Source organism: Cherax quadricarinatus, chromosome 6 (assembly GCF_038502225.1).
Source record: "Cherax quadricarinatus isolate ZL_2023a chromosome 6, ASM3850222v1, whole genome shotgun sequence".
In the NCBI taxonomy this organism is placed as follows: domain Eukaryota; kingdom Metazoa; phylum Arthropoda; class Malacostraca; order Decapoda; family Parastacidae; genus Cherax; species Cherax quadricarinatus.
Window position 1 is genome coordinate 665,237 of NC_091297.1, and position 16,021 is coordinate 681,257.

Here is a 16,021-nt window from a genome sequence, read left to right on the forward strand (position 1 = left end):
CTGGAAGTCCAAGCCCCTCGCACACAAAACCTCCTTTACCCCCTCCCTCCAACCTTTCCTAGGCCGACCCCTACCCCGCCTTCCTTCCACTACAGACTGATACACTCTTGAAGTCATTCTGTTTCGCTCCATTCTCTCTACATGTCTGAACCACCTCAACAACCCCTTTTCAGCCCTCTGGACAACAGTTTTGGCAATCCCGCACCTCCTCCTAACTTCCAAACTACGAATTCTCTGCATTATATTCACACCACACATTGCTCTCAGACATGACATCTCCACTGCCTCCAGCCTTCTCCTCGCTGCAACATTCATCACCCATGCTTCACACCCATATAAGAGCGTTGGTAAAACTATACTCTCATACATTCCCCTCTTTGCCTCCAAGGACAAAGTTCTTTGTCTCCAGAGACTCCTAAGTGCACCACTCACCCTTTTCCCCTCATCAATTCTATGATTCACCTCATCTTTCATAGACCCATCCACTGACACGTCCATTCCCAAATATCTCAATATACTCACCTCCTCCATACTCTCTCCCTCCAATCTGATATCCAATATTTCATCACCTAATCTTTTTATTCTCATAACCTTACTCTTTCCTGTATTCACTTTCAATTTTCTTCTTTTACATACCCTACCAAATTCATCCATCAACCTCTGCACTTCTCTTCAGAATCTCCCAAGAGCACAGTGTCATCAGCAAAGAGCAACTGTGACAACTCCCACTTTATGTTTATTATTTTATTAACACACTGGCCGATTCCCACCAAGGCAGGGTGGCCTGAAAAAGAAAAACTTTCACCATCATTCACTCCATCACTGTCTTGCCAGAAGGGTGCTTTACACTACAGTTTTTAAACTGCAACATTAACACTCTTACAACCCCATCTATAAATATATTGAACAACCACAGTGGCATCACACATCCTTGCCCAAGGCCTACTTTTACTGGGAAATAATCTCCCTCTTTCCTACATACTCTAACTTGAGCCTCACTATCCTCGTAAAAACTCTTCACTGCTTTCAGTAACCTACCTCCTACACCATGCATCTGCAACATCTGCCACATTGCCCCCCTATCCACCCTGTCATACGCCTTTTCCAAATCCATAAATGCCACAAAAACCTCTTTAGCCTTATCTAAATACTGTTCACTTATATGTTTCACTGTAAACACCTGGTCCACACCCCCTACCTTTCCTAAAGCCTCCTTCTCATTTAATTATCTTGACCTAAATATATAGTGGACCCCTGGTTTTTGTCTGGTGTGGAAATCGTACAATTCGGATTTCAAGCACTTTTTTTGGCGAAATTTTCCCCAGTGTTTTGTACATCCGCTTGGAAATTGTCTCTATCAGAAGTGCCCACCCCCCCGGGACACCGCTTCTCACACGTAGTCTGCCTCTGTCTCTCATTGAGTAGCAATACTCCGTGCATTTATCCATTGTTTTTTGTGCTTGTTTATTGATTGTGACTGAAATAAGCCACCATGGGGGCCAAAGAAAGTTCAGAGTGCCAGCCCTTTGGTAAAGGTGAGAAACACGAAAGAATTCAAGAAAGAACTTGTAGAATGAGTTGCAAAGTTTTGTGGAGAAATATCACTACCACCCTCCACAAAGGTAGAGGCTGGTAGTGATTGTGGTAGTGATGGTGGTAGAGGGTGGTAGTGGTTGTGATGGTGGTAGTGATGGCAAACAATCGAAGATGTTGAGTTGTTGTTGTTGGTGTGGATCAACGAAAAACAGTTAGTGGGAGATAGTGTTGTGGTGGCGACAATTTGTGAAAAGGCAAGGAAGTTGCATGCGGATCTTGTAAAGAATATGCCAACAAGAGTCTTCAGTAAAGGTAAAACTTATTTAAATGTTCATTTACCCATTAAAATTAGTGCTTTATATTTATTTCTCATTGTTTTCTGTATGTAAAACTATAGTTACCCTGTATAAAATGTATTTTTTGTTAATATTTTTGGGTGTGTGGAACGGATTAACATTATTTCTTAGGGGAAATATTATTTCGGTTTTCGTCCATTTTGGAATTTGGCCGACCTTCTGGAACAGATTAACCCTTAAACGGTCCAAACTATATGTACATTTTATTTTTCCTGCCTTCAAATTTGGCATGACTGGCCTGAGATGCCTTGTCAGCAAAGAATGGCTCCTAACACTCAGTGTGTGTGGCATTAAAAAAATCTGGGACCACTTAGTACCTTGTGGGAGTGCCAGTTAAATTGAGCTCCAGCTAGAGCAAACAGTGTGGCAAACACCAAGGATTCACTGATGTAATGTCATATTAACACTCCTCTTTTAAGAGGAAAGTGATGTTAATCCCAAGTTTAGGGTCTGTTGATCTCTATCTATCTGTCTGTCTGTCTGTCTCTATCTGTTTTTGTCTGTATCTCTTTCAATCTGTCTCCCTCTTTCTATCTGTCTGTCTATCTCTGTCTCACAGGTACACATAAATACAAGTATACATAGTGTAAATTACCTAGGATAACCCAAAAAATCCAGACAAAAGTGCTACACTCTGCTTGAAGATATGAGTATAGGTGATGACGCAGTCTTGTGGTTCTCTCTGAGACAGAGAGCTAGACGGATAGACAGATAGACAGGGAGCTTGACAGACAGACATGTTTGTGTACCAGCGAAAACAAAGAGAGGGCGATGCTCAGCAAATGTCACCTCTAATCTTTTCTTGTCCCTGCACCCTCCCCCACCCTGGTGTATGGTCATCAAACTTCAGTTCTTATCAGTTGTTATCTAATCTTATCATGTCACTGTCAGGGGTGGACTTTGTTTTTCATGCTTCCAGCGAGCTTATTATTACCTATTATTTTTTATTATCATTTTTTTTTATTATCACACTGGCCGATTCCCACCAAGGCAGGGTGGCCCGAAAAAGAAAAACTTTCACCATCATTCACTCCATCACTGTCTTGCCAGAAGGGTGCTTTACACTACAGTTTTTAAACTGCAACATTAACACCCCTCCTTCAGAGTGCAGGCACTGTACTTCCCATCTCCAGGACTCAAGTCCGGCCTGCCGGTTTCCCTGAACCCCTTCATAAATGTTACTTTGCTCACACTCCAACAGCACGTCAAGTATTAAAAACCATTTGTCTCCATTCACTCCTATCAAACACGCTCACGCATGCCTGCTGGCACAGTGTCATCAGCAAAGAGCAACTGTGACAACTCCCACTTTATGTGTGATTCTTTATCTTTTAACTCCACGCCTCTTGCCAAGACCCTCGCATTTACTTCTCTTACAACCCCATCTATAAATATATTAAACAACCACGGTGACATCACACATCCTTGTCTAAGGCCTACTTTTACTGGGAAATAATTTCCCAGACCGGGCCGCGGGGGCGTTGACCCCCGGAACTCTCTCCAGATACTCTAACTTGAGCCTCACTATCCTCGTAAAAACTCTTCACTGCTTTCAGTAACCTACCTCCTACACCATACACCTGCAACATCTGCCACATTGCCCCCCTATCCACCCTGTCATACGCCTTTTCCAAATCCATAAATGCCACAAAGACCTCTTTACCCTTATCTAAATACTGTTCACTTATATGTTTCACTGTAAACACCTGGTCCACACACCCCCTACCTTTCCTAAAGCCTCCTTGTTCATCTGCTATCCTATTCTCCGTCTTACTCTTAATTCTTTCAATAATAACTCTACCATACACTTTGCCAGGTATACTCAACAGACTTATCCCCCTACAATTTTTGCACTCTCTTTTATCCCCTTTGCCTTTATACAAAGGAACTATGCATGCTCTCTGCCAATCCCTAGGTACCTTACCCTCTTCCATACATTTATTAAATAATTGCACCAACCACTCCAAAACTATATCCCCACCTGCTTTTAACATTTCTATCTTTATCCCATCAATCCCGGCTGCCTTACCCCCTTTCATTTTACCTACTGCCTCACGAACTTCCCCCACACTCACAACTGGCTCTTCCTCACTCCTACAAGATGTTATTCCTCCTTGTCCTATACACGAAATCACAGCTTCCCTATCTTCATCAACATTTAATAATTCCTCAAAATATTCCCTCCATCTTCCCAATATTACCTATTCTTCTTCTTCTCCTCCTCCTCCTCCTCCTTCTTCTCCTCTTCCTTCTCCTCCTCCTCCTCCTTCTCCTTCTCCCCCCTCCTCTTCCTCCTCCATCTCTTCCTCCTCCTTCTCTTCCTCCTCTCCCTTCTTCTCCTCCTCCTCTTCTTCCTCCTTCTCCTCCTCCTCTTCCTCCTCCTCCTTCTCCTCCTCCTCCTCCTTCTCCTCCTCCTCCTCCTCACTGTTATTATATACTTCCACATATCCAAAACATTGCTGGGACATATAAATACTTTGTATATATTCCAAGACAATAGTAAATGGCCAAGGTAGGTGTAAATGTCCACCTGTCACTGTGTTTGTGACAATTTGAGTACAATTTCAGTACATAATACTAGTGTCAGAACAAAGATTGGTTATAAAATGACAAGAATTACTACAAATTGTAATTATCAGGACATAAAAATTATATAAAATAATATGAAAAATCCTAGGTAGTAGGTTGGTGGACACCAACCGCCCAGGAAGGTACTACCGTCCTGCCAAGTGAGCATAAAACGGAAACCTGGTAGGATTGCTGGTGTCTTTTTTCTGTCTCATAAACATGCAAGATTACAGGTACGTCTTGCTACTTCTTCTTATACTTAGGTCACACTACACATACGTTTTTTTTTTTTTTCAACGAGTCGGCCGTCTCCCACCGAGGTGGGGTGACCCAGAAAGAAAGAAAATCCCCAAAAAGAAAATACTTTCATCATCATTCAACACTTTCACCTCACTCACACATAATCACTGTTTTTGCAGAGGTGCTCAGAACACAACAGTTTAAAAGCATATATGTATAAAGATACAAAACATATCCCTCCAAACTGCTAATATACCAAACCTCTCCTTTAGAGTGCAGGCATTGTACTTCCCATTTCCAGGACTTAAGTCCGGCTATATAAAAATAACCGGTTTCCCTGAGTCTCTTCACTAAATATTACCCTGCTCACACTCCAACAGATCGTCAGGTCCCAAATACCATTTGTCTCCATTCACTCCTATCGAACACGCTCATGCATGCATATATATACAGTGGACACCCGCATAACGATCACCTCTGAATGCGACCAATTATGTAAGTGTATTTATGTAAGTGCGTTTGTACGTGTATGTTTGGGGGTCTGAAATGGACTAATCTACTTCACAATATTCCTTATGGGAACAAATTCGGTCAGTACTGGCACCTGAACATACTTCTGGAGTGAAAAAATATCGTTAACCTGGGGTCCACTGTATATATATATACATTTTTTTTTTTCAACAAGTCGGCCGTCTCCCACCGAGGCAGGGTGACCCAAAAAAGAAAGAAAATCCCCAAAAAGAAAATACTTTCATCATCATTCAACACTTTCACCACACTCACACATTATCACTGTTTTTCCAGAGGTGCTCAGAATATAAAGCATACACATATAAAGATACAACATATCCCTCCAAACTGCCAATATCCCAAACCCCTCCTTTAAAGTGCAGGCATTGTACTTCCCATTTCCAGGACTCAAGTCCGACTATATGAAAATAACCGGTTTCCCTGAATCCCTTCACTAAATATTACCCTGCTCACACTCCAACAGATCGTCAGGTCCCAAGTACCATTCGTCTCCATTCACTCCTATCTAACACGCTCACGCACGCTTGCTGGAAGTCCAAGCCCTAAAGGTTTCAGAGTGGGTAGGGGATGTGTAAATCAAGTGTTTACATTGAAGCATATATGTGAACAGTATTTAGATAAAGGTAGGGAAGTTTTTATTGCATTTATGGATTTAGAAAAGGCATATGATAGAGTGGATAGAGGAGCAATGTGGCAGATGTTGCAAGTATATGGAATAGGTGGTAAGTTACTAAATGCTGTAAAGAGTTTTTGTGAGGATAGCGAGGCTCAGGTTAGGGTGTGTAGAAGAGAGGGAGACTACTTCCCGGTAAAAGTAGGTCTTAGACAGGGATGTGTAATGTCACCATGGTTGTTTAATATATTTATAAATGGGGTTGTAAAGGAAGTAAATGCTAGGGTGTTCGGGAGAGGGGCGGGATTAAATTTTGGGGAATCAAATTCAAAATGGGAATTGACACAGTTACTTTTTGCTGATGATACTGTGCTTATGGGAGACTCTAAAGAAAACTTGCAAAGGTTAGTGGATGAGTTTAGGAATGTGTGTAAAGGTAGAAAGTTGAAAGTGAACATAGAAAAGAGTAAGGTGATGAGGGTATCAAATGATTTAGATAAAGAAAAATTGGATATTAAATTGGGGAGGAGGAGTATGGAAGAAGTGAATGTTTTCAGATACTTGGGAGTTGACGTGTCGGCAGATGGATTTATGAAGGATGAGGTTAATCATAGAATTGATGAGGGAAAAAAGGTGAGTGGTGCGTTGAGGTATATGTGTAGTCAAAAAATGTTATCTATGGAGGCAAAGAAGGGAATGTATGAAAGTATAGTAGTACCAACACTCTTATATGGATGTGAAGCTTGGGTGGTAAATGCAGCAGCGAGGAGATGGTTGGAGGCAGTGGAGATGTCCTGTCTAAGGGCAATGTGTGGTGTAAATATTATGCAGAAAGTTCAGAGTGTGGAAATTAGGAGAAGGTGTGGAGTTAATAAAAGCATTAGTCAGAGGGCAGAAGAGGGGTTGTTGAGGTGGTTTGGTCATTTAGAGAGAATGGATCAAAGTAGAATGACATGGAAAGCATATAAATCTATAGGGGAAGGAAGGAGGGGTAGGGGTCGTCCTCGAAAGGGTTGGAGAGAGGGGGTAAAGGAGGTTTTGTGAGCGAGGGGCTTGGACTTCCAGCAAGCGTGCGTGAGCGTGTTAGATAGGAGTGAATGGAGACGAATGATACTTCTGACCTTACGATCTGTTGGAGTGTGAGCAGGGTAATATTTGGTGAAGGGATTCAGGGAAACCGGTTATTTTCATATAGTCGGACTTGAGTCCTGGAAATGGGAAGTACAATGCCTGCACTTTAAAGGAGGGGTTTGGGATATTGGCAGTTTGGAGGGATATGTTGTATATTTATACGTATATGCTTCTAAACTGTTGTATTCTGAGCACCTCTGCAAAAACAGTGATAATGTGTGAGTGTGGTGAAAGTGTTGAATGATGATGAAAGTATTTTCTTTTTGGGGATTTTCTTTCTTTTTTGGGTCACCCTGCCTCGGTGGGAGATGGCCGACTTGTTAAAAAAAAATATATATATATATATATACACACACACCCCTCTGGGTTTTCTTCTATTTTCTTACTAGTTCTTGCTCTTGTTTATTTCCTGTTATCTCCATGGGGAAGTGGATCAGAATTCTTCCTCCGTAAGCCGTGCGTGTTGTGAGAGGCGACTAAAATGCCAGGAGCAAGGGGCTAGTAACCCCTTCTGTATAAATTACTAAATTTAAAAAGAGAAACTTTCGTTTTTCTTTTTGGGCCACCCTGCCTTGGTGGGATATGGCTGGTTTGTTGAAAGAAGTAGAATATGAAAAATAGAAAAAAGAATATGAAAAATAGAAAAAAGGTATATCGGCAACACTTCTGGAAGCGGCAGGACTCCATGTTGCTGTCACATGAGCATATATCTCGGTAAGTACTGACCCTAATTTTTTTATTCTAAAACACATCAAAAAATGTGCTCTTTTTTTTCTATAAAAAAAAAAAAAAAATTTTTTTGGTCAAAATATTCGGGGCGCTATATTACTGTCCTGTAATACCAAAATTTTTAATTATTGTTTAATTCATGGAGAGCACTAAGCCCATTACCAAAAATTCAAATTCAAATTTAAAACTTACTTCCTCTAAAGAACTTGTCTTGTTGATAGCAATAGTTCAGACTTGTGATCCATCACTGTGACTGAGACTGAGATTGCGGTAGATCATCTAATGAATAAATTGGTGTGAAAATAGGCTTTTCATGGATGCACTTCTGTTGCTGCCATGCAGTCCTCTTAGCTTCCTCTAGAGTTTCTTGGGAGCCCTGCCACTTTTCTAGCTTATCCAGTATATCTTCACGTCTCATGGCATTTGGACTGGAGCGGACCATTCTTACTGCTTCTCCCTGTTAAGAGACCATTATTCATATATCACCAAGGTCAAAAATGTTTTTTTTCTCTTCCATTTAAAGTATTGCAAATAAAACTAATAATTCTCTCTATCAGACATGTTAGACTGCTTATTCTGAAAAGTCACACATGAACTAAATTATATTGTTATTCACATACATTTCCTTCATTATTCATACTGAATAATTTTATGATAAAATATACATTACAGTAAAGCCATATAATATGGTTATTAGAATTTTCATGTTTATTCCTAATGTAGCACAAACTGTTATTTAATACAGTATTATGAAGTGTTAAAAAAAAAAAACTGTATTACCTATTTTTTAAATTTTCATTAAGAATGAAAATTTAGTTTGTAATTTGATCTTAATCTGTCACTGGTGTTTCTAAAAGTCTGGTATCAGAGCACCTAATTAAAGTTGTACAGTGGACCCCCAGTTTACGATCAGCTCCCAATGCGACCAATTATGTAAGTGTATTTATGTAAGTGTGTTTGTATGTGTATGTTTAGGGGTCTGAAATGGACTAATCTAATTCACAATATTCCTTATGGGAACAAATTCGGTCAGTACTGGCACCTGAACATACTTCTGAAATGAATTAATATCGTAAACCGGGGGTCCACTGTATATCTAAGATTAGTTTCAGAACCAGTGACAGCTACGTGGAGGTTAATGAGGCTGAAGCCTTCTCAAATGCAAACACTTTTATTTTATTTTTAACTGAATGGCTAATTTTCACTGTATTATACTGACCAGTGACCATGAAAGCATGATAGTTTAAGAAATTTCACATACACACTGATAATCATATATTTTTAAAATTATTTCTTTCAATTTTTTTCTAGCATCATATGATTTTTAAGGCTCCCCTTACCCAGATTGAAATCTTGGCTTAAGTCACTGTTCAGACATCATCCTTAAAACCACTAGCTGCTAGCTGCTGTGCTAGTCAGCCATGCTTCTCCAGACAGAATCCAAATGACACTTTCCACCTTGTGGTTCTGGTTGTATTTCATATACAGTATAACAGCAATTGCAAAGTAATTATGGCAATATTTTTTAGCCTTAAGTTTAGTATTTATTCTGATGCACTATAAATCAGATAATTACTAATAAGCATGATAAAGTTAGAGTTCAAGTGAGTATACTTGAATATGCCAAGTACTGATGTCAAAATCTATAAATTTTTTCACAGAATTTCAGTTTTTTAAGTCAATATTTTGCCTCAGACTTAATGTCATACCTTGTATACATGACTGCATGGTAGGGCACATAATTACAAGTGAGGGCAATAACATGAGCATTAACTCTGTGCACATGATGCTCTATGCTGATGGTACATACAATATCCCATTTATTTAAAGAAACTAAAGTTAAATGCCAATATTTTGTCACAACATTACCTAACACATGGTTAACATGAGGGAGAGCTCGAATGAGCAACAACATTTGGTACACTTGATGCCCTATGGCAATTTTATATTATCTCATACAGTATTGAAGGCATTTTAGTGTTAAATACTGATACTACTGTATTTCCCTGAGTAACCTTATCTAACATGAGTTACAGGCTACACACAGAGTTCACAAGAGGATAAACAATATAGACATTTGTGTGTATTATTATTTAATTCATTTGTAATGTTTTGCTCTTTAAATTTTCTAATGTTTTTTGATGGTTACAGTTTATTTTATCACTACTTCGGAATTCAATTATTGTATGTTCAAGGCACCTCCTGCCCTGAGGAAACTGAACTAATGGTGCTCAACCATGATTATGAGTTTGCATTGCATGACATAACCAAACATAAAATGAATTAACAAATTTTTAAATTAAATTATGTATGAAAATGCAGGTAAACAATGCAATCATACTATAATTAAAAGGTAAAGTATGAAAGTTTTAATAATACAGAAGATGAGAAAAATAAGAGATTATATTTTTGGTTGTAAATTTAGCTATATTCATATTAATGTTGAAGGATCAGTTATGGAAGGAGAAGAGGGAATATAAATGTAAAAATACAAGGATTATGTGGATTAAAATAAGGGTTAGGTGCAAAAAGTGGGAAGTGTGTATGCACCTGGAGAGGAGAGAGAGAGATTTTGGGAGCTGTTAAGCAAGTCTGTAGGAACTTCTGAACCAAGCGAGATTAATTGTGGTAGGGGACCTAAATGCTAAAGCGGGAGAAATGTTTAGAGAGGGTGTGGTAGGTAAGTTTAGGGTGCCAGGTGTAAATGTAAATGGGGATGCCTTTGATTGAACTTTGTGTAAAAAGGGGTTTGGTTATAAGTAATACATATTTTGAGAAAAAAAATGATAAATAAGTATACAAGATATGATGTAGGCCATAATGACAGTAGTTTGTTGAACTATGTATTGGTAGATAAAAGACTGTTGGGAAGACTTCAGGATGTACTTGTTTATAGAGGGGCCACAGATATATCAGGTCACTTTTTAGCTGTAGCTACAGTTAAAGTAAAAAGTAGATGGGAGAGAAGGAAAATGGAAGCAGCAAGTAAGAGAGAGGTGAAGGTTTATAAATTAAGGAGGCAGTTAGGGTAAGATATATAAGGTAGGTTCAAGAATGTAGTATTAGAGTGTTCAGCAGAAGTTTGCGGTTACAGGAAAGTGGGTGTGGGAGGGAAGAAGACTGATTGGTGGAATGAGAGGTTTTTACAAAGTACAAGTGATGCAAGGCGGGAGGAGTATATAGAAAGAAAAAGAGAGGTTAAGAGAGTGGTGAAGGAATGTAAAAAGAGAGCAAATGAGAGAGTGGGTGAGATGTTATCAACAAATTTTGTTGAAAACAAGAAAAAGTTTTGGAGTGAGATTAATAAGTTCAGAAAGCCTAGGGAATGAATGGATTTGATAGTTAAAAATAGGAGAGGAGAGTTATTAAATGGAGAATTAGAGGTATTGGGAAGATGGAGGGAATATTTTGAAGAATTGTTAAATGTTGATGAAGATAGGGAACCTTTGATTTCTTGTATAGGGCAAGGAGGAATAACATCTTGAAGGAGTGAGGAAGAACCAGTTGTGAGTGTGGGGCAAGTGCACGAGGCAGTGGATAGAATGAAAGGGGGTAAAGCAGTTGGAACTGATGGGATAAAGATAGAAATGTTAAAGCAAGTGGTGATATAGTTTTGGAGTGGCTGTGCATGCAGAAAGCATGCCTTGTTCCTTTATATAAAGGCAAAGGGGACAAAAGAGAGTGTAAAAATTATAGTGGAACAGAATTCTTCCTCCATAAGCCATGAGTGTTGTAAGAGGCAACTAAAATGCCGGGAGCAAGGGGCTAGTAACCCCTTCTGTATAAATTACTAAATTTAAAAAGAGATACTTTCGTTTTTCTTTTTGGGCCACCCTGCCTTGGTGGAATACAGCTGGTGTGTTGAAAGAAAGAAAGAAGTCTATTTTGAGTATACCTAGTAAAGTGTATGGTAGTTATTATTGAAAGAATTAAGAGTAAGACAGAGAGCAGGATAGCAGATGAACAAGGAGGCTTTAGGAAAGGTAGGGGGTGTGTAGAAAAAGTGTTTACAGTGAAACATATAGGTGAACAGTATTTCAATAAGGGTAAAGAGGTTTTTGTGGCATTTATGAATTTGGAAAAGGCATATGATAGGGTAGATAGGGGGCAATGTAGCAGATGTTGCAAATGCATGTAATAGGAGGCAGGTTACTGAAAGCAGTGAAGAGTTTTTACGAGGATAGTGCGACTCAGGTTAGAGTATGTAGGAAAGAGGCAGATTATTTCCCAGTAAAAGTAGGCCTTAAACAGGGATGTGTGATGTCACCATGGTTGTTCAATATATTTATAGATAGGGTTGTCAGAGAAGTGAATGGTCAGGTGTTTCCATGAGGTGTGGGATTAAAAGATAAAGAATCTAACACAAAGTGGAAGTTGCCACAGTTGCTCTTTGCTGATGACACTATGTTTTTGGGAGATTCTAAAGAGAAGTTGCAGAGGTTGGTGGATGAGTTTGGTAGGGTATGTAAAAGAAGGAAGTTAAAAGTGAATATATAGGAAAGAGTAAGGTGATGAGGATAACAAAAAGATTAGGTGACGAAAGACTGGATATCATACTGGAGGGAGAGAATATGAAGGAGGTTAATGTATTTAAATATTTAGGAGTGGACATGTCAGCAGATGGGTATATGAAAGATGAAGTGAATCATAGAAATGACGAGGAAAAAAAGGTGAGTGGTGCACTGAGGAGTCTGTGGAGACAAAGAACATTATCCATGGAAGAAAAGAGGGGAATGTATGAGAGTATAGGTATACCAATGCTCTTTTATGGGTGTGAAGCATGGATGGTGAATGTTGCAACAAGGAGAAGGCTAGAGGCAGTGAAGATGTCATGTCTGAGAGTAATGTGTGATTGTGAATATAATGCAGAGAATCCGTAGTCTGGAAATTAGGAGGAGGTGCAAGATTACCAAATCTATTATCCAGAGAGCTGAGAAGGGGTTGTTGAGATGGTTCGGACATGTAGAGAGGATGAAATGAAATAGAATGACTTCGAGAGTGTATAAATCTGTAGTGGAAGGAAGGCAGGGTAGGGGTCGGCCTAGGAAAGGTTGGAGGGAGGGGGTAAAGGAGGCTTTTTGTGTGAGTGTGTTAGATAGGAGAGAATGGAGACAAATGGTTTTTAGGACTTGACGTGCTGTTGAAGTGTGAGCAAGGTAACATTTATGAAGGGATTCAAGGAAACCAGCAGGCTGTACTTGAGTCCTGGAGATGGGAAGTACAGTGCCTGCACTCTGAAGGAGGGGTATGAATGTTGTAGTTTTATAACTGTAGTGTGAGCATGCCTCTGGCAAGACAGTGATGGAGTGAATGATGACGATTAAAGTTTTTCTTTTTTGGGCCACCCTGCCTTGGTGGGAAATGGCTGTGTTAATAAAAAAATAAAATCATATTAAGTCTAATTTTTTCCTCAAAATTTAAATCATCTTAGATAGTTCCTACAGCATATGACTGAGTACTCATTTTGCAGAATGATTCTCAACTGGAAAAACCTTTTGAAGGTTCTCATAAGTACAGTACTATTTTAGAGATATTGGTACAAACTACACATCCCTGTACTTATAACTCTACCAAGTTATTGCTACTACTATTACCTTTATCCAGTGCTGTAATTTCAGTGGGCGTGTTTGATCTATGGTTGCAGATGGATGTGCCACTAAACTGGACAACAGTTCTTTAAAGTCATTAATGCCATAGTAGCCAACAGCATCAGTCATCCCAATGATCTCTCCATGAGTTAATATGGGATTGCTGCTATTGGTTCCTTGAAATACAAAAGAACAATTACTAGAGAAAAACAGTGACTTATCTACCTTATCTCATCCCTTTCTGTAATGCAGGAAATACATCAAAATTAGGTAGTACCAGTTGCTGGTGTTTTATCTAACAAGTGTGCCAATGCAATGAGGAAAACTATTAAAGCCCTGATATACATATAAACAATGTACTGATTATTACATAACAGTAATTGAAAGCTGCTGAGACTAGTGACACACAATGATAATGAAAATTTAAACTAAGGTAGAACAACAATCTACTCAAGAAATTCAATGTAGGTAGCTTATTAATATACCTACCAACTTGAAGAATGTTAACTTTTCAATATAACATGTTGTCATGTGGATAATATACTGCCTCTTTTATATTTAATACATAATGTGTGTTTTAATTACTAATAATTCATTAAAATTAAATGTGGCAACTTAAAAATTTTAAAATCTTAAAAAAATAAATCACAGAAGTAAAAAATACTATTACTAAATAAAAAAACACATTCATGATTACATGATCACTAGCTATCTTTCCAGGTTACAGGCATGACAATCCAATGCTGACTCACCAAACAATAGCATATTTACTTTCAAAGTGCAAGTACAGGAGGGTCTCACCAGTCTACCACCATAAAGATAAACACTCTTTTTTTCCACTTATAAATGTGTATAAATACTAAATAACAAGTTTACACTAACATATATTAAGTTAGCAATAGAACTAGCCATTAAAAGCCAATAAAAAAGTAAAATACACATACAGTACACTCATTACTTACGTTAAAGTATTTGTAGTCTTAATGTAGGGTAAAATGAGTAGTACAGTGGACCCCCGGTTAACGATATTTTTTCATTCCAGAAGTATGTTCAGGTGCCAGTACTGACCGAATTTGTTCCCATAAGGAATATTGTGAAGTAGATTAGTCCATTTCAGACCCCCAAACATACATGTACAAAAGCACTTACATAAATACACTTACATAATTGGTCGCATTGGGAGGTGATCGTTAAGCGGGGGTCCACTGTATTTATATTAAGAAATCAAGTGTGGTATGTATGGTAGCCAGTCAGGCTATTATACCTATGACATTTAAAGCATCCCAGAGCGATAAAATGCATATACAGTTCACTCATTACTTACCTTAAATTATTTGTAGTCTTAATGTAGGGTCAGAGGGGAGTAAATGAGATAAAACGAATAAACGAGAGAGAGAGAGAGAGAGAGAGAGAGAGAGAGAGAGAGAGAGAGAGAGAGAGAGAGAGAGAGAGAGAGAGAGAGAGAGAGAGAGAGAGAGAGAGAGAGAGAGAGATAGAGAGAGATAGAGAGAGAGAGAGAGAGAGAGAGAGAGAGAGAGAGAGAGAGAGAGAGAGAGAGAGAGATAGAGAGAGAGATAGAGAGAGAGATAGAGAGAGAGAGAGAGAGAGAGAAGAGAGAGATAGAGAGAGAGATAGAGATAGAGAGAGAGATAGAGAGAGAGAGAGAGAGAGAGAGAGAGAGAGAGAGAGAGAGAGAGAGAGAGAGAGAGAGAGGGGGGGGGGCAGTCTATCAGCATCCTGTCGGCCAACATTAGAGGTTTCATTACTAATGTTGGAGAGCTCACACATAGCTTTGTGAACACTCGACGTCCCGACATGATAGCTGTTGTTGAAACATTTTTGGATGACAGGACTCCAGAAAATTTTGCAAGAATTGCTGGCTACACCTCATGGATGAGAAGAGACAGGCAAGGGCAAGGAGGTGGTGTTGCTGTGTGCTTCTCTAAGTGTTCATGCCCAGCACATAGATGTTGCCACCCCTACACATCTTGAAATGATGTTCTTCAAGCTCTGTATAAACACTAGTACCTCTGTACTAGCATGTGCAATGTACAGACCTCAGTGGCAACATGCAGACCCTATCAACTTCCTAATGGAAAATATTGACTCCCTTCTGCTACAACACAACTGTCAACATATTATAATTGTTGGTGACCTCAACCAGCACCTTATACAGAGGGACTTTGATGACCTTCTTGCAGTGTTTGACATGAGAAACTTTGTTGATTTCCCTACTCATATCTCTGGCTCCTCCCTTGACCCAGTAGTGAGTGATCTGGCAGAAGGCATAGTCACTTGTCAACCCCTCGGCTACGTTGGATCGTCTGACCACAAGGCTGTTTTTACCACACTTAAGATCCCAACAGAACGAGGTGAGGAGTCCACACGCACAACCTGGCTATGGGAAAGAGGTAATTGGCCAGCCCTTTGCTCTGAGCTCGCCACCACCGACTGGAATGCTCTTCTCCAGGGGGATGTTGACAACCAAGTGAAAGCCTTCACTGGACACATCCTTAATCTGCAACAAGAACACATTCCTCACCGGCAATATGTGACAAAGCCTACAGATCACCCTTGGTTTGGCTTTCGTTGTAGAGAGGCTGCTACTGCTAAGTACAAAGCATGGCGAAGGTATAAGAGACATCCTACCACCTATAACAGGAACTTGCACATGCAAGCCTGTAGGCATATGGGTGATGTTCAAAAGTGGGCCATTGCTAAATGGGAGG

General features: G+C 39.4%; 1 protein-coding gene across 3 annotated transcripts in view; it reads right to left on the reverse strand.

Annotated features, from left to right (window-relative positions):
* The window catches only part of LOC128691752 (PMS1 protein homolog 1), a 90,873-nt gene that overhangs the window by 12,249 nt on the left and 62,603 nt on the right, over positions 1–16,021 (reverse strand). For all 3 annotated transcript variants that reach the window (XM_070079625.1, XM_070079608.1, XM_070079618.1), the window contains 2 exons: positions 13,299–13,468; positions 7,897–8,161 (listed from right to left, as the gene is read on the reverse strand). In XM_070079625.1, coding sequence (XP_069935726.1) covers positions 7,949–8,161; positions 13,299–13,468 — 383 coding nt within the window. In that variant the 3' untranslated portion in view covers positions 7,897–7,948. The remainder of the gene's footprint in view (positions 1–7,896; positions 8,162–13,298; positions 13,469–16,021) is intronic.